The sequence below is a fragment of the Microcebus murinus genome, chromosome 18 (assembly GCF_040939455.1).
Source record: "Microcebus murinus isolate Inina chromosome 18, M.murinus_Inina_mat1.0, whole genome shotgun sequence".
NCBI classification, from domain to species: Eukaryota; Metazoa; Chordata; class Mammalia; order Primates; family Cheirogaleidae; genus Microcebus; species Microcebus murinus.
Genome location: NC_134121.1, coordinates 28408407 through 28424768, shown reverse-complemented (window position 1 = coordinate 28424768; position 16362 = coordinate 28408407). Strand labels below are relative to the sequence as shown.

Below are 16362 nucleotides of genomic sequence, written 5' to 3'. Positions count from 1 at the left end.
ATGTCAGGGACCGTTCTCCTCCCCATCAGTGCCCCGTTGCCCACTTCTGGTCCTGAGGTGCGGGGAAGCGCCGCACCATCCCTACGCGAGCTCTGGGTCCGGCCGGCCCGGGGAGCGCAGCCTCCTCCGGGCCGGGCTTGGCAGCCTGGCTTCTCCCCGCGGCCATCTTAAAGCCGCCACCTCTGTACCTCCCGCCACCTGCCCTCAGGGTTCCAGCAGCGGGGAGCCGCCATCTGCTCCGGCGAGGGAGCCGAAGCTCACCCACCCAACTTCTCTGGGCTGGCCGAGGCTGGGGGCCTGCTTTGGGGCGAGACACAGTGGGGAAATGGAATGCATGGGGAACCCGGACGGGCATTGCCTGGGGTCTGGGACCTGGGGGTCGATGGCCTCTGAGGATAGGGGCAGATCTGACCTGGTTTTCCTAAACTCTTGAAATTCCTGGTCAAGTGAACAGACAGTTGTCTGGGACAACTAGGAGGGGCGCGTCTAAAGTCACCCCTGCCCATCCTCTGCTATTCCTACATCTGCCTGCCACCTTGCAGCCCTTCCATGGCACACCTCTGTGAACTGGGAGCCCCTCCAGCCTTCTCTGGAGAGGAGTGTTCTGTGGGGGGACTGGTCTCCCTGCTTCTCTCATCTGCTCTCATCTCTAAAGCAGTCACAGGTTGAGATTTCTTCTGGACAGGTATAGTCTTTGAAATATCCACTCCCAGAGTCCATCCTCCATCTCCATCCCTATCCTCATCAGGAAACCCTTCCCCCACCATCTCAAGACACTGGAAGGCAGGTAGGGAGGGGACCCCAGAGAGAGCATTTGAGAGTTGGCTCTACTGTCCTGCACCTCAACTTCTCTCAGTTGCATCTTAAGTCTTAGAATTCTTTCCTCTTTCCTCCACTCCCGCAGTCCTCTTCCTACCTCCAGTATGGGATTAGAAAGCAGGAGAAGCATTTTGGAGATCCTGGGATGTGTGGCAAGAGTAGTAGAGTGGTCTTGATTCCTTGCTAAAACAGCTTTCCTCCTCAGTAGGGACCAGGACAGGGAAGGGAGAATAGGTAAACAGGTCTACTGCATTTTCTGCTGTTTGCACAGCACAGCGCCCAAATTGGCCAGCAGTGTCCTGTTTGCATGACAGCTTAGAGGAAGTCTCTGCACTGCCTCACTCTCTCTCTTTCTCTTCTCTCTTCTCTTTACCTTGAAGGCCAGGTTTGTAAGCTAGTGCCTAAAACAGCAAGAGAGGGGAATTGGGGGAGGTAGTTTCCTAAATGTGGGGTGGGAGAAACACTTTTGTCCTTTGAAGCTCAGGGCAGTGGCACCTTGCGTAGACCTAAGGAGCACACTTTTGCTCTGGATGCCTGGATGCAGGCACAAGACTGCAATTATTGAGGATATGTTTAAAAACCAAAACCAAAACCTGTTCTCAGACTAACCCGAGTTCTCTTACCGATGGTAAAAAGCAGTTTTCTTCACCTGAGCCCTCTAGCTAGTCTGGCATTCTTTTCCTTCTACCTCTTAGAGGGTTTGCCCTAAGAGAGGTTCTCCTTCCCCTCTGTAGCCCTTGTCTTCATTCTTTAAGAGCCACATAGGACATAGGCCAGGCCACACTAAAGTGGTGTCCTCTCACTGCTCTTGACCCTAAGGGCATATGAAGATTGTGAAAGGGATCTTCTTTTTCCTAGGCTTCCACAGGAAACACTGGGGAGCTGAGGGTTCCCTAGTTTCTCAGCTGTAGGATCCAGCTAGTCTGGGCTGTATCCAAGAAGGGGCACTGCCACAGTCCACCACTAATGACTCTTTTCTGCATCCTTTTGAGGCAGTTTCTGTTTAGGGGATTCTGGGTCTCTACAGGTGACCTCCAGCAGATACTGGAGGGATAGATCACTTTGTACTTACACTTATCATCCCTTATTGTAGTTTCTGTTTACATGCTTGTCTGCCCCCACTAGGCTGATCACCATGGGGAAAGAATCTAACTTACTCATCTTGTATCTTATCTAGCAGTGCCTGCCACACAGTGGGCAGTCAGAGAATGTTTCATGAAGGAAAGAATGTAAAAGAATAGTTATCTTTCCATGTGCCTGAGTGCAATTAAATTTATCCTATTAAGTCTTTATATTTTGAGTCTACCCCTTTTATGGTAGGCCTGAGTTTTCCTACATTTGTGCACCAGTTTCAGGTGTCTGAGTATGCCCTCATCTCTGAACAGCAAAGATATCAACACCGAGGGGTGTGCAATAGAGTAATCCCCACCCTATCTCCCTTTACCTGCTCAGGCAAGGCCACTTTGGAGAAGCTACAGAAACGATCTTTATTTATGTGCAACCATAGCGATTCCTAAGTATTCCTATTAATAAAGACGCCCGCTGCACACTTACACATGCATATTCCTGACCTAGGATTCCCAAATCCTGGCCGCCGAAGGTCGGGGGCCGTGTGCCCGGCTCCAGACCTCTCTAATTTGTGAAATGCGAAATCTGTTTTGGGCCCCAGTCTACGAGTGCCCGAATGTGTACCCGCGGTTTGAGAAGCTTCCCCTTTACTCTTTCCTCCTTCCCAAATTAGCCGCCATGCGCCGCGGCTACATTACGCTTTGTCCCTAAACAAATCTCGCACAAATCTTGAGGCACATTTTGTGCAAAGGCATACGGGCCGCGCGCATCGCAATCTCCTAAGCCAGAGGCTGTCACGTGCCCTTGCGCGCTCCCGCGCCTCAAAGCACGCCCCTAAACGCACGCGCACGCGCGTTCGAACTGCTCTGGTCCCTAGGCTTAAGCCTTCTGCGCGCTTCCGCCTTCATCCTAGCAACGCCCGTAGTGACGCCCAGGCCCCGCCCCGTCCCGCGCGCGCCTCCCGGAAGTTGCCGGCCCGGAGCAGAACGCCGGCTTCCTCGCGGTCCCCTGCTGCGTTGCGAGTTGGTGTCGGGGCTAGTGCACCCAGCCGGGAGAGAGCGTCCGGGCCAGGGCTTGAGGAGCACATTCACGCGCGCAGCGCGGACTGAGACCTGGCGACGATGGCGGGGCCGCAGCCCCTGGCTCTGCAGCTGGAACAGTTGTTGAACCCACGACCGCGCGAGGCGGATCCCGAGGCCGACCCGGAGGAGGGTGAGGCCTGACTGGGGCAGGCCACGTGCGGAGGTGTGGGCCAGGCCTGGTGGGTCTCGGGGGCGGCGTGTGAGAGCCCGGCCGTCGCACCCCGCCGCCTGGCCTGCTGCCCTTCCCCTAGCGCAGAGGAACATTGCCGCCCGCGAGGGTTGCTCCTTGCTCGGGAGGAGGGCTTCGGCGTCTTTTGACGCGCAGTTTAAAGTTGGTGCTCGGGCGGAACAGACGGAGGACTCAGGCAAGGAGCTGATGTTCGGGTTAACTTGGTCGAGGGCTGTTGGAGGGAGCTAAAGAGTCTCGTAGCAAGTTGGAAGTTATCTTACTGGTCTTTGCTTAGAAAGGAGGCAAAGGAAGTGTCCTCTTTTTTTGTTTGTTTGTATTTCACTTTGGTTGCCCCTAAGAAGTAACTTGGAGAATGAAGGAAGAAGTAGGATTCTCTGGTGCTGTTTAGCCCTCTTTAGGTCTCAAGACACTTGCTCAGGCGCTGACGACTGGGACTGCTGTTCTGTAAGCTGATGTTCGAGGTCTAGCTGGGAGTAATCATGCTTTAGACTCGAGTCAGAGAAATGTGGGGAAGGGAGAATGAGGGATAAATGTGAGTGCTGAACCATGTCTTAGGAATATCATTTGAAGAAACTAGGGGCTGTTTAGCCAGAATAAGTTAGGAAAACTCTCTGAGGGATGGGATGGAGTGAGACAACATGATGGCTGATTTAAGATAGGGAGTGACTGTCACACATGGAAGAGGAATTAGACTACGTTTATATGATCCAAGACATAGAAATGTATACTACTAGTAGATGCAGGGAGTCAGCTGTTCAGAAACAGCAGTAAGACATTGTTCTACCATGGGAGGTAATGAGTTTCCTGTTCTTGGAAGTTGGTGGGTATTTTACAGAGGACATTAAAATATGAGTTGAAAGGGTTGAACACAGTTCACATTAAAGTTCCTTCTAACCTGCATATTCTGATTACTTTTCCCCCTCCTCCATCAGCCACTGCTGCCAGAGTGATTGACAGATTTGATGAAGGGGAAGATGGGGAAGGTGATTTCCTGGCAGTGGGTAGCATTAGAAAATTGGCTTCAGCTTCCCTCTTGGACACAGATAAAAGGTATTCTGGCAAGACCACCTCTAGAAAAGCTTGGAAGGCAGACCATTGGGAGCAGACTCTGCCAGGTTCATCTGGTAAGTAGACATATTTGTATGGAACTCTTTCTTACCTAATTTTTAGGATTAAAAAAAATTTTTTTCCTGGAGGGTATCTGCAAGGTTAGTCTCTGTGCCCTACCTATTATCTTAGAAGAGGCCATTGATTTGGTAGTAGAAAGGGCCATAGAGGTAACTTCATTTCACTTCATAAGGAATCTAAAGCCAAAGAGTGGTTAAGTTGATATATACTCCTTATATTCACCATAAAATAGAGTGAAAAAGAAGGCAATGCATAGTGGATATTGGAGAGGGCTATGTGTTAAAAAAGCATTGTGTCTGATGAGCATGCTGCTCTTGAATTTTGACCTTTTTCCTTCAGTTTTTCAGGTCTTGCATTGAATCACTGTACAATATTAGTTATTTTGTGAAACTCATTTTTTGCCATTGTAAACATAACATAATCCTTCCCTCTTTCCCTGCAAGAGAGTTAGGAGGATGTAAGCTTACAGTTTTAAAGAATTATAAGTTTCTTAGGCTGGAAGAAGAGGCCAGATATGGTGATTATTGAGAGGATGCGATTTGTTTTCCTTTAGAGAGGTCAGAGTGTCATGTTAAGAGTCCACAGATAATATAAAAGGAACTATCATTCAGGTTATGATATCTATGATTTAGTCCTTGTTGTAGTTCTGGGAGCTCCTGATAAGCTCATTTCGTGTTCTTTGCCTAGAGACTGATAAAGGAACCAATCATGAGACCAATATAATATTTATTGCGTTCTTACCATGTGTCAGGCACTGTATTTAGCTCTATAATTTAAGTTCTAAGAGCATAGGACGCGTAAGCCCCCCCCCCCAAAATGTTATCGCCATTGTCATTAACATGTATCATCTCATTTAATCCTCTTTATAGCCCAACAGGTTGGTATTACTTATCCCCATTTTACAGATAAGGAAATTGATTAAGTAACTTAATCAATTGGGCAAATTGGTTAAGTAACTTGCTCAAGGTCATATAGCTAGTAAGTGAAAGAGCCAGGATTCTAATGAATGCAGTCTGACTCCAAGATCTACATTCTTAACTACTATTCTGTATGAATGTTTCTTAATCTGAGAACTGGCACACATTGAAGAATTGAATGGATTATTTCTGTTAAATGTTTTTGTATGTAGTTTTTGTATTTATATTTTTGACAATTTTATCTGTGTCTTAAGTTTATATCTCTGTAAAGAAGTACTGAAGACCCATCATGTTTTCATAAAATCTTTATTTTATTGAAGCACGTTATTGGCAATTGATCCCTGTATCTAATAATCATGCTTGCAGTATATGGAGCTTTTATGGTCTACCATGGAATAGGTTGAATAAATAGTAAAAATCTCTAGGTATCAAGAGATATTCTAAGTGTAAGTAAAACCAGGAGCCTTAACTAGCACTCTTTTATAGGATCAAGTTGAAACTCCTTCTCTTGGAAGACAGGACCCTTCCTGATTTGGTCCCTGAGCAACTCTAGGGTCTAGGCTCACTTCCCACCACTTCCTTGTTCATTCTGCACTCCAGTGCTGTTTCCTGTTTTTCTTCCCCTGTGACTGTCTGATGAGCTGTTTCCTTATGCTTCATAAATAAGATTATAAATGGCTCCTCCACATGAAGTTATCCCTTACCTTTCCAGGAGAGTTAGGTGGTTCCTTCTCTATATACAGTGTACTAATGACATTGTATTATAATTATTGGTATGCATATCTACCACTCCCACCAGACTGTGAACTCCTCCCTGCAGGCATTAAATTCTATTTGTCTTTTCTTAGCCTGTCTCATAATGCATGCTTAATAAGTATTTAGTAAATAGGGTACATAATTGTGACAGAGATACATTTTTTCAGATGCAGGTTTGGGGAAACTGGTAGTCCCAAGCACCAGCTGAAATCTTTCTGTTAAAGGTCCAGACCAAATGTTACCTCTTCCTTATGTATAGCCTTAGTTAAATTCACTTGCCCCATAGTTAAAATATTCTGAATTATTGAAATTCGATAACCAACAGGAGGGAGAAATTTTGTCAAAGCACTTTTAATTCTTTCTTGAATTGTAGTTTTTATGAATCTGTCATTCCCACTCTAACTTTTCATTAGGGTAGGACCTATGTTCTATTCATCTTTGCTTCCTCCTTGGCATTTTAGAGACAGTAGATGTGTAATAAATATTTATTGAATTGAGTTGAATTGAATACAGTAATACATGTTTTCCCCCCTGAAAGGTGCCATAGTGCTTTAGTTGAGATGAAAGATATGGCCTGGTATTTTTCTCTAGGTAACACCCATTTTTCTCTTTCTTCCCTCCCTTCTTGTTCAGAGAAGGAAATATCTGACGAGGAAGAGTCTGGAGATGGAGATTCAGAGGGCCTGTGTCCGGAGGAATCTGACGAGGATGACCTGAGTGCTGCTGAGGAACAGGAGAGTGGTGACGATGGTGAGAGCAGTCTGGCCTGGAGGAAGAAGAGCAGAAGCTGCTCTGCGAAAACACAAGGCTTCAGTGTCCAGAGTATTAGTGACTTTGAGAAATTTACTGAGGGAATGGATGACCTTGGGAGCAGTGAGGAGGAAGAAGACGAAGAGGAGGAGAGTGGCATGGAAGAAGGGGACAGTGAGGAAGACTTGGAAGGTGAGAGTGAGGAAGACAGAGCTGGTGGAGACAAGAGCAGTGAAGACGATGGTGTAGTAATGACCTTCTCCAGTGTCAAGGTTTCTGAGGAAGTGGAGAAAGGAAGAGCTGTGAAGAACCAGATAGGTTTGTACATGATTTTGCTGACTAGCTATTCTTCAAAGTATCTGCATTCAGTCTACTTTTTGTTTGTTTTTGGCTGTTCTGTCTCTCCTGTGTCCTTTAATTAGTTTGTGACATGCCCCACTTACCCGGAGGCCTAAAGCCCCGTTCCTCTATGCTTAGCCAGCCATTTCTGCACTGAGCTGCTTAGCTAGTTCTGCTCTAGTACTTCCCACAACTGTGAGAGATTGAAGAGAAGAGTGTTTTCTCTTCTCCTTGGGTTTTAGCATTCCCACTCTCATGTAGCAAATACTCGCTTTGAAGATACTGAATTTATATCCTATAATAGAGTGTTTCCATGGCATAAAACTGATAAAGGTGTGGTGCTTAGAGACCGGTATGGTTTCCTGTCTCCACCACTCCCCACCCCTGGAAGACTTTTTAATTGAGGAATTGGATTCTTTTTTCTTTCTCAGCACTGTGGGACCAGCTCTTGGAAGGAAGGATCAAACTACAAAAAGCTCTGTTGACCACCAACCAACTTCCTCAACCAGATGTTTTCCCAGTTTTCAAGGACAGAGGTGGCCCAGAATTTGCCAGTGCCCTAAAAAATAGTAAGAGTACTTACTTATTCCATTAGAACTACTTAGATACTGCTTTTGTCAAATGAAGACAACTTTGACTGAAATGGACTGGGTGCTTGAGCTGTGTCTATTCTGCTTTCTTCTCACCTGCCCGCTCTCTCCCTTCCCCATTCCCCTTGGCTTTCTAAGTTAACTTCTTTGAAGCTCAAGGAACACACTTGAAAACCCACTGGTATAGACAAAAGGGAAAAAATGAATGACTAAATTCAGTTTATTTAAGTTGGTTTATCATGTGCTTAAAAGATGCCTTCCTTTGTTTGGGAGGTTTTTATTATAGAATAACATGTTAAGATGATCTCATTTATCTTTCTACGGGTGGCCTAGAGGGAGGAACAAGTTTTGGAAGAGAATTGCTGACAATAAGTCAAAGAATTCTAGAAGAGAAAAGACATTTAGAGATTATTTGATTCCTAGTCTCATTTTATAGACGAGAGAACTGAGGCACATGGTAACTTGTCCAAAGTTGCAAAGCTTGTTCCTGCATGGCAGAGACAAAACTCCAGCTTTTCTGCCTTATGATCTAGGAGTTTTTCTTTTGCACCACTCCCTCCTATGTACTGCTTGTGTGCCCAGTGGCACTGAAGGATTGGAGCAGAAGGGGATTTGGGATGAGTGCACTGTGGTTGGAATCACTGTTTATCCCATCCAAGTACTAACCAGGCCCATCCCTGCTTAGCTTCCAAGATCAGACGAGATCAGGTGTGTACAGGGTGGTATGGCTATAGGCCGAATCACTGTTTCTTATTTGCACATTGACTTAGTGTTTTCATTTGCTCTTTAATACTTTATAGTATCATGGAGTTAAGAATTGGAAGGGACCTAACCCAAGGAGGGCATCTAATTTGGCATTTGCTTCTAGGAAGAATCGCCTTAAACCATTCATGATAAATTAATAGGATTTCTACGGTAGGGAATTCATTGGACATTTCTTATAGGAAAATACTTGTTTTAATTAGGAATGTGACTTCCTAGATCCAATTTTTAGGTTTTGTGTCCTGTCATACTTGAAGTTTGTTTCCTGTGTGAAAAGTCTGGGGAATCCGTCCAGGAACCTTGAATAATCTGTGAGGGTGGGTTTTTTATGCTTCCTCTCCCATCTTTGCTCCCTTTCTTAAATAGACAATAGATTGATCGTTTTCAATTTTTTTTTTTTTTTTTTGAGATTTTTGGAGCACTTTGCTGCTATTTTTAATGCCCTAGTACCCCAATTCCTGATATGCCTTTGGCATGAGACCTAGACTGCTCTAGATTAAATGTCTTAAATGTTTCATGATAAAGCCTTTTCTATTTTGTTGTTTGTTACTCTTCTTGCTTGAGCCTTTTCCCTTTTTTTATTCATCTTAAAATATATTCATTTTAAGATTTAGTCAGTGTCCAGTATAATGGATACATTCTTATTCTTGGATACCGTTTAATTTCTTTAGCCATTCTAATGTTGTTTAAATTTTATTTTGTTCTGATCTTTTAAATCTTTTTGTACTTAACCAATTGTTTCTTTGCCTCATTGGTGAACTTCAGTTAATCTGACAGAGTGGATTGTGGTGGAGGAGGAGGAAGAAAGGATCATGTGATATGTTTGGTATCACATATTCAAAGATGAGAGGATAGTGAATTCTCTAATAACCAGAATTTCTGTGCATAAGAAGGATAGCTAATTTTTGTTTGTTTCAATTTTCTTTTGGCAACATGACAATATGTGGTATATACTTCCCTGTCTTGTCAAATGGAGTTTAAGAAAAATTTCTTGGCTACATTACTCTGGATGACAAATATATACTGTTCTATGTAGCTGGTGTGCGGCATAGGCTGAATTTGTATCAAGCCTAGAACAAACTATTAATAGAACTTACTGTCTTTAATTAAATCTCTTTTCAATTTGCTTGGTTTTACAGAGTAGTTAAAGTTAGACTGCCTGGGTTTAGATTTCATCTCAGCAATGGATTAGCAATGTGACCTTGGGCGAGTTACTTAACTTCCCAGTAAAATGGGGATAATATGGTTGTGAGGATTAAAGGACATAATCAATATAAAGCATTAGCACAGTGTCTGGCACACATCATGTCATAAATGTTAAGCACTGGTATCTTTTTCTGCTGAAAGAGGCTTTTGGCAATGTTCAACCATATGAACAATGAACGTTCATTTCATTGTTCCTAGTGTAACTAACCATCATCCGCACTGTCTTTAGTGGTTTTGTTGTTGTCGTCGTTGTTTTTAGCATTCAGATTCATAGAATTCATATTAACTATTTGTTCTGGAAAGTGGGTAGTGTTATAATTTAATAATTATTCAGGTTCAGCCTTTTATGACAGTATAGAAAGGTGGCTACAGATTTCCTTATTGTCAAACCCCACTACTGCCTTCCTGAAGCATTTAATCTTTCCTTGAAATACTTTTCTTTGGTTTTGGTGACACTGCATATGTTATTTGGGTTTTCCTGCAATTCCGATCTCTCCCATTCTCAGTCCCTTCTTTTATATTTTCAATATAAATTTCATTGCATTTAAAATCTTGTCCTCAGGTTGTGTTTTCTCAATATATGTATTCCCTCCTTGACACTGTCATTTGATCTCATAGCTCTAACTTCTGCCTCTAAAATAGCAGATTTCCAGCTATATTCTAGCCACAGTAAATTCCTGAGCACCATGGCTTTGTACATTCAGCACCCTAAACTCGACTTTTCAGAAACTAAATCTTCCTCCCTGCCCCTGTACACATAAACTTAGTCCCCGATCACCTCGGTGTTATATATTGGTAATTTAAACTCTTGAACCGTGAAGTGATTTCAAAGAAATCTGTTGATATTTCAGTGGCTGCATGAGTGGTAAGTCATGAAGTAACCTTAACAAAATTAAGGAATTTTCTGTGCATAAACCATTTCTATAAAGAGGTTTGCTTTTTCTCTCTTTCTTCTGAAATGCTCTACAGTGTTAGGAGATGGGCCTTTTATGTCGGTGTCAATGATATGTAAGGAAGAAAAGCAAGTTACTTAAGGAAATTTCAACATGAGTTATTTAAATTTTTTCATTATGGAATATATCAAACCTATGTAAAAGTAGAGAGAATAGTACAACAACCCTCCCCCCCCCCAATATACCTTCACCAGCTTAGGCAGTGATCAACTCATGGCCAATCTTATTTCTTTTTTTTTCTTTTTTTTTTTTTTTTTTTGAGATGGGGTCTGGCTCTGTCATGCCCAGGCTAGAGTAGAGTGGCACCATCATAGTTCAACTGCAACATCAAACTCCTGGGCTCAAGTGATGTTCCTGCCTCAGCCTCACTAGTAACTGGGACTACAGGTACAAACCACTGTGGCAGGCTATTTTCTGTTTTTTGTAGCGACTGGCTCTTGTCTTGCTCAGACTGGTCTGGAACTCCTGACCTCAAGCAATCCTCCTGCCTTGACCTCCCAAAGTGCTAGGGTTACCAACATGAACCACCATGCCTGGCTGCCAATATTCGTTATACTAACTCCTCTCCCTTCTGTTTTGAAGCAGGTAATAGACATTCTTTCATTTTATCAGTAAATCTTTCAAGATGTATGTCTAAATATAAGGATTTTTTAAAAAATCATAATAACCGATTGGGCGCAGGTGGCTCATGCCTGTAATCCTAGCACTCTGGGTGGCCAAGGCGGGTGGATTGCTCGAGGTCAGGAGTTCGAAACCAGCCTGAGCAAGAGCGAGACCCTGTCTCTACTATAAATAGAAAGAAATTAATTGGCCAACTAATAAATACAGAAAAAATTAGCCGGGCATGGTGGTACATGCCTGTAGTCCCAGCTACTTGGGAGGCTGAGGCAGTAGGAATGCTTGAGCCCAGGAGATTGAGGTTGCTGTGAGCTAGACTGATGCCACAGCACTCACTCTAGCCTGGGCAACAAAGTGAGACTCTGTCTCAAAAAAAAAAAAAAATCATAATACCATTATCCCACATAAAAAACACTAACAATTATTTCTTAATAAGCATAACTGATTTAGATGGTTGGGAGAATTGAGAGAGCATTTCTGTAACTGGACCTCTCTATTGTCTTTTTCAGAGTTTGCTCCATAACTTTAAATGAAGAGATTAAATGAAAGCTAAACTTCACCCATAATAAGTTGACCTTTTAGTGAAATGCATGTTATTAATGTATTTAATGAGATGCATTACAAACTTCAGCGAGCACCATGTTTCATTATAGGTCTAAAATGCAATATCATTAAAGACCTTTAATAGAAACTATGGTTGACATTTTGATATTTCCCATAAGCAAAACATCCAAGAACACAGTATAATGTAATATATATACAGAGGAACTATTAAAATTTTTTACTTGCCTAAAAATATAAAAAATTTCACTATTAATTAATAAATTATATTTTGTTTGCTCCCTCCATCTTCCCAGTTCTAGTTTGTATTTGTCCTCTTATGTCTTTGTGGCCTTTCCCTGAGACCCCCAAATATTTTGACTTGAATGGTATAAAACTTTTTTCTTGTTTTTTTTTTAAGATATATTCTCGCTCTGTTGTCCAGGCTGGAGTGCAGTGGCATCATCATAGCTCACTGCAACCTCAAATTCTGAGCTATGGTGCCCAGCCTAAATTTTTGTTTATTTTTAAGGAGGCAGTAAATTCACATGGTTCAGAATTCAGAAGATACTAAAGACTATACAGGAAAATCATCCTTCTCACTTCTGTACTCTTGCCACCCAGTCCCCTATCCCATAGGCAACCAATTTTATCAGTGAGATCCCCACCTTTTTAATTACTTAGTTGCCTTAGGTGACAAATCCATGAATGCCTGTTTGAGAGTTCTCTGAATTAACACTTTATGGGTTCATGGCAAAGTTCTCACAGTGATCTGTTGAACCCTGAAATATTCCTAAATCTTGAGATGGGTTTAAGTATTGCTTGGGACAGAGGCATTTGCAACCTTCTCCAGGTATGGTATTTTATAGGCTTAAGGACCCTTATTACTGTAGACTTCATCTAGCCAAGAAGATGTAAGATTGATCTTTTTGTTTCAGCCGACGGCTGTCATTTTTTAAAATAGCTTTACTGTTCTAATTATAAAGTATGTCATGCTTATTTCAGAAATTCAGAAAATACATAAAAGCATAAAGAAGAAAATAAGGATCAACTGTAATCCTACTGCCTAGAGGGTAACTATAGTTGCCATTTTGATGAATATCCTTCCATACCTTTTTTTTTTGTGCTTGTGTGTGTGCCCCCCCACACAGAGTCTTTAAAAAAATGGAATTATATAAATATGTACTATTTTTAAGCTTTTTCTCTACTTAATACATTATTTCATGTCAGTATATTTAGATGTACTTCAGCATTTTCAGTGGTTATAGAGTATTCTATTTTATATATTTACTACAATTTATTTAACCAATCTGTATTGATAGATGCTTAGGTTTGTTCTAGTTTTTCACTTTTATAAAGTATACTGTGATAAACATCCTTGTACATATATATTTGTGCAATTTGTCTGAAAGCAGCACTGTCCAATAGAAAAATAATGCAAGCTACATAGGTAATCTAAAATGTTTTAGTAACCACATTTAAAAAATAAACAGGTAAAATTAATTTTAGTAATATATTTTATTTAACCCTATATATCAAATGTATTATAATTTTAACATGTAATCAATATAAAAATGTTAATGAGACATTTTACATTCTTTTTTTTCATGTTAAGTCTTTGAAATCCAGAGTGTGTTCTATACTTACAGCTCATCTCAGTTTGGACTAGCCACATTTCAAGGACTCAGTAGCCACATGTAGCAAGTGGATACTGTATTGGACTACACAGATCTACATTCCGTGGGAATGCCATTGCTGGGACAAAGGACTTGTACTGTTTGTTTTGTTTTGTTTTGAAGGCTTTTGGAATATATTGCCAAACTAGCCCTTAGAAGAATTGTAACAATTTAAATTCTCATCTATAATAGTTGTTTTCCTACACTCCTGCCTCCACAGGGTTTTATTGATCTATTTTTCCTAAAGTGTAGGTGGGAAACGAAGGCAATCATTTCTTGATAACTTTCTATTTGTTATTTACATAATACCTGTTGACTTAGCATTGAAATAATGTTTGCTGTGTTTTGTCTATTAGAGAATGAGTTCTGTGTAGGCAGACTTTTGGTGCCTGTAGCTTTGCCCAACCTAGTTAATTAGGCATTTTATATTATGTAGAGAGTAAAGTTGGATCACAGACTAGGTGCTTTTCCAAAGTAACCAAGTGGTAGAACCAGGAGGAGAGTGTCAGATTCTTATGCAGTGATTCCACCTACCCTGAAAAGATGAAAGCTAGATCTGTCACAGAGCCATGGATGCTAAGGGTACCTTAAAAACGGCTGAAGCCCATCTAGTTGGAAAATTCATTTTTACTGTTTTGAGGTTGAGTTTCTTAGTCAGGGTTGTCCTCAGCACCAGAAACAATTCTTTTTTTTTTTTTCTTTTTGAGACAGAGTCTCACTTTGTTGCCCAGGCTAGAGTGAGTGCTGTGGCATCAGTCTAGCTCACAGCAACCTCAATCTCCTGGGCTCAAGCATTCCTACTGCCTCAGCCTCCCAAGTAGCTGGGACTACAGGCATGTACCACCATGCCCGGCTAATTTTTTCTGTATCTATTAGTTGGCCAATTAATTTCTTTCTATTTATAGTAGAGACGGGGTCTCGCTCTTGCTCAGGCTGGTTTCGAACTCCTGACCTCGAGCAATCCACCCGCCTTGGCCACCCAGAGTGCTAGGATTACAGGCGCGAGCCACTGTGCCTGGCCCAGAAACAATTCTTAATAGTGATGAGTTAGGTAAAGAAGCATCCCTAAGTTGGAATAGTAGCTGGTAGTTCCATAGTAGGGTCACTGTCCAGTATATTCATGGTGAAGTTGTGCATATCATTGCACAATGGACCCTCTTTATACATACATTTAATTAACTCAGATATAACTGTATAAAGCTGGCCGAAAGAAAATACATAAAAAGAGAAAGAAACAGTTTGTATAGTGCCAGTAATTCTGCCTGCCATTATTATTCAGCGAGCAAATGCTATAGAGTAAGCATGAGATGGGGGGGGCAGAATCTTTTATTGCCCTGGTTATTTTTTGTTCCTGGGTACCTTTCCAGTGAGCATCTCAATAAACAGAGTATGAATCTAGTGTTTAAAGTTACTGCATGCAGTCTTTGTACAGGGTGGTCTCTGGATGTAATCATCTGTGTTTAGTTGATGAAGTTATGTATGCTCTGATGTTTAAGAGGAAAAACAGGGTGTGTCAAACTTACTGAACGATAGCACAGTACCATACTTGTATGGGCAGTATAAGGGATTTTCAAAGTAGTTTTGTCAAATCTTATTTTGCTTTATGCTCAGACTTTAGAATCTAACTACTGTGTAAGATGCTACTCTATTTTTATTTATGTCTTAAAACCTATTCTTAAGTTGTTTTTTAAAGTCACACGAGGCCAGGCACAGTGGCTCACGCCTGTAATCCTAGCACTCTAGAAGGCTGAGGCGGGTGGATTGCTCGAGGTCAGGATTTTGAAACCAGCCTGAGCAAGAGTGAGACCCCATCTCTACTATAAATAGAAAGAAATTAATTGTCCAACTAATGTGTATATATAGAAAAAAAAATTAGCCAAGTATGGTGGCTCATGCCTGTAGTCCCAGCTACTTGGGAGGCTGAGGCAGTAGGATCGCTTGAGCCTAGGAGATTGAGGTTGCTGTGAGCTAGGCTGATGCCTAGCCTGGGCAACAAAGCGAGACTCTGTCTCAAAAAAAAAAAAATCACACATGAATATGATAAGTAGTATAGAAGCATTCAAGAAGACAATACTCCCTTGCCTTACATTCAGTCTCACTTCTGTTATTTTAGATAATTTGTTTATAGCTTTATTTCCTGATTTATTTATTCTTTGGTATGAAAGATGAGAATGCTGCCAACAGATGGAGATTGAGGGTTGACTGTTTAATTTAGTGACATGGTGGTTATCCTTGACCTTGGAGAGTAGTTTGGTGAAGTGGTGGGCTTACAGACTTGACTGGAATGGGTTTAAAAGAAAATAGTAAGAAAAGAATTTGAAACAGTGAATATGGACAGCTCTTTCAAGGGTTGTTGCTTTAAAGGGGAACAGAGAAGTGAGACATTAATTGGTGAAGGATATAAAGGCTAAAAAGGGGTGTTTTGTTTGTTTTCAAGCATGTTTGTATATTGATAAGAATGATCCAGCAGAGAGGGGGGAATTGGTGATGCAGGAGAGGGAGACTTCAGTCATAGAGCAGGTAAGTGGTGGTGGGCCTAGTGCAGAAGAAGGGTGGCCTTAGATACCCAGCAGTGTGGATTGCTAAACCATAGTGACAGGTGGGAAGATAGTATATAAATAGACACAGATAGGAGTCTGTGAAAATTTTCTTTTGGTTGTTTTCTTTTCATTGATTGAAATAGAAAAATTTCGAAGGTCAAAAGTTTCAAATGAGAAATAGAGAGAAGATAGTAGAAATTTTGAGAAGGTATGAAATAGTCATTCTGTCTTCTTTCCACTACAGTTTTACATTCTGTCCTGCAACTACAACCAGGGTTTCAGTGCTTTATCCATATGTGGACCCTAAGAGTTGAAACCCAACAAATTGCATTTACAGTGTATCATGTAAATAAGGTATAATATCAGAGCAGGGAAGAAACTGGAAAGTTGTGTTTTCTTTCCTGTGTGTTCAGAGTCATGGTTCCTGG

The 16362-nt window shown here is 41.7% G+C and overlaps 1 protein-coding gene across 2 annotated transcripts in view; it reads left to right on the top strand.

The window, feature by feature from the left end:
• Positions 1 to 2839: 2839 nt before the first annotated feature.
• AATF (apoptosis antagonizing transcription factor) overlaps positions 2840 to 16362 on the top strand; it is a 102122-nt gene continuing 88599 nt past the window's right edge. For both annotated transcript variants that reach the window (XM_012780217.2, XM_012780276.3), the window contains exons 1-4: positions 2840 to 3099; positions 4092 to 4283; positions 6594 to 7028; positions 7481 to 7618. In XM_012780217.2, the coding sequence (XP_012635671.2) occupies positions 3009 to 3099; positions 4092 to 4283; positions 6594 to 7028; positions 7481 to 7618 (856 nt within the window). In that variant the 5' untranslated portion in view covers positions 2840 to 3008. The remainder of the gene's footprint in view (positions 3100 to 4091; positions 4284 to 6593; positions 7029 to 7480; positions 7619 to 16362) is intronic.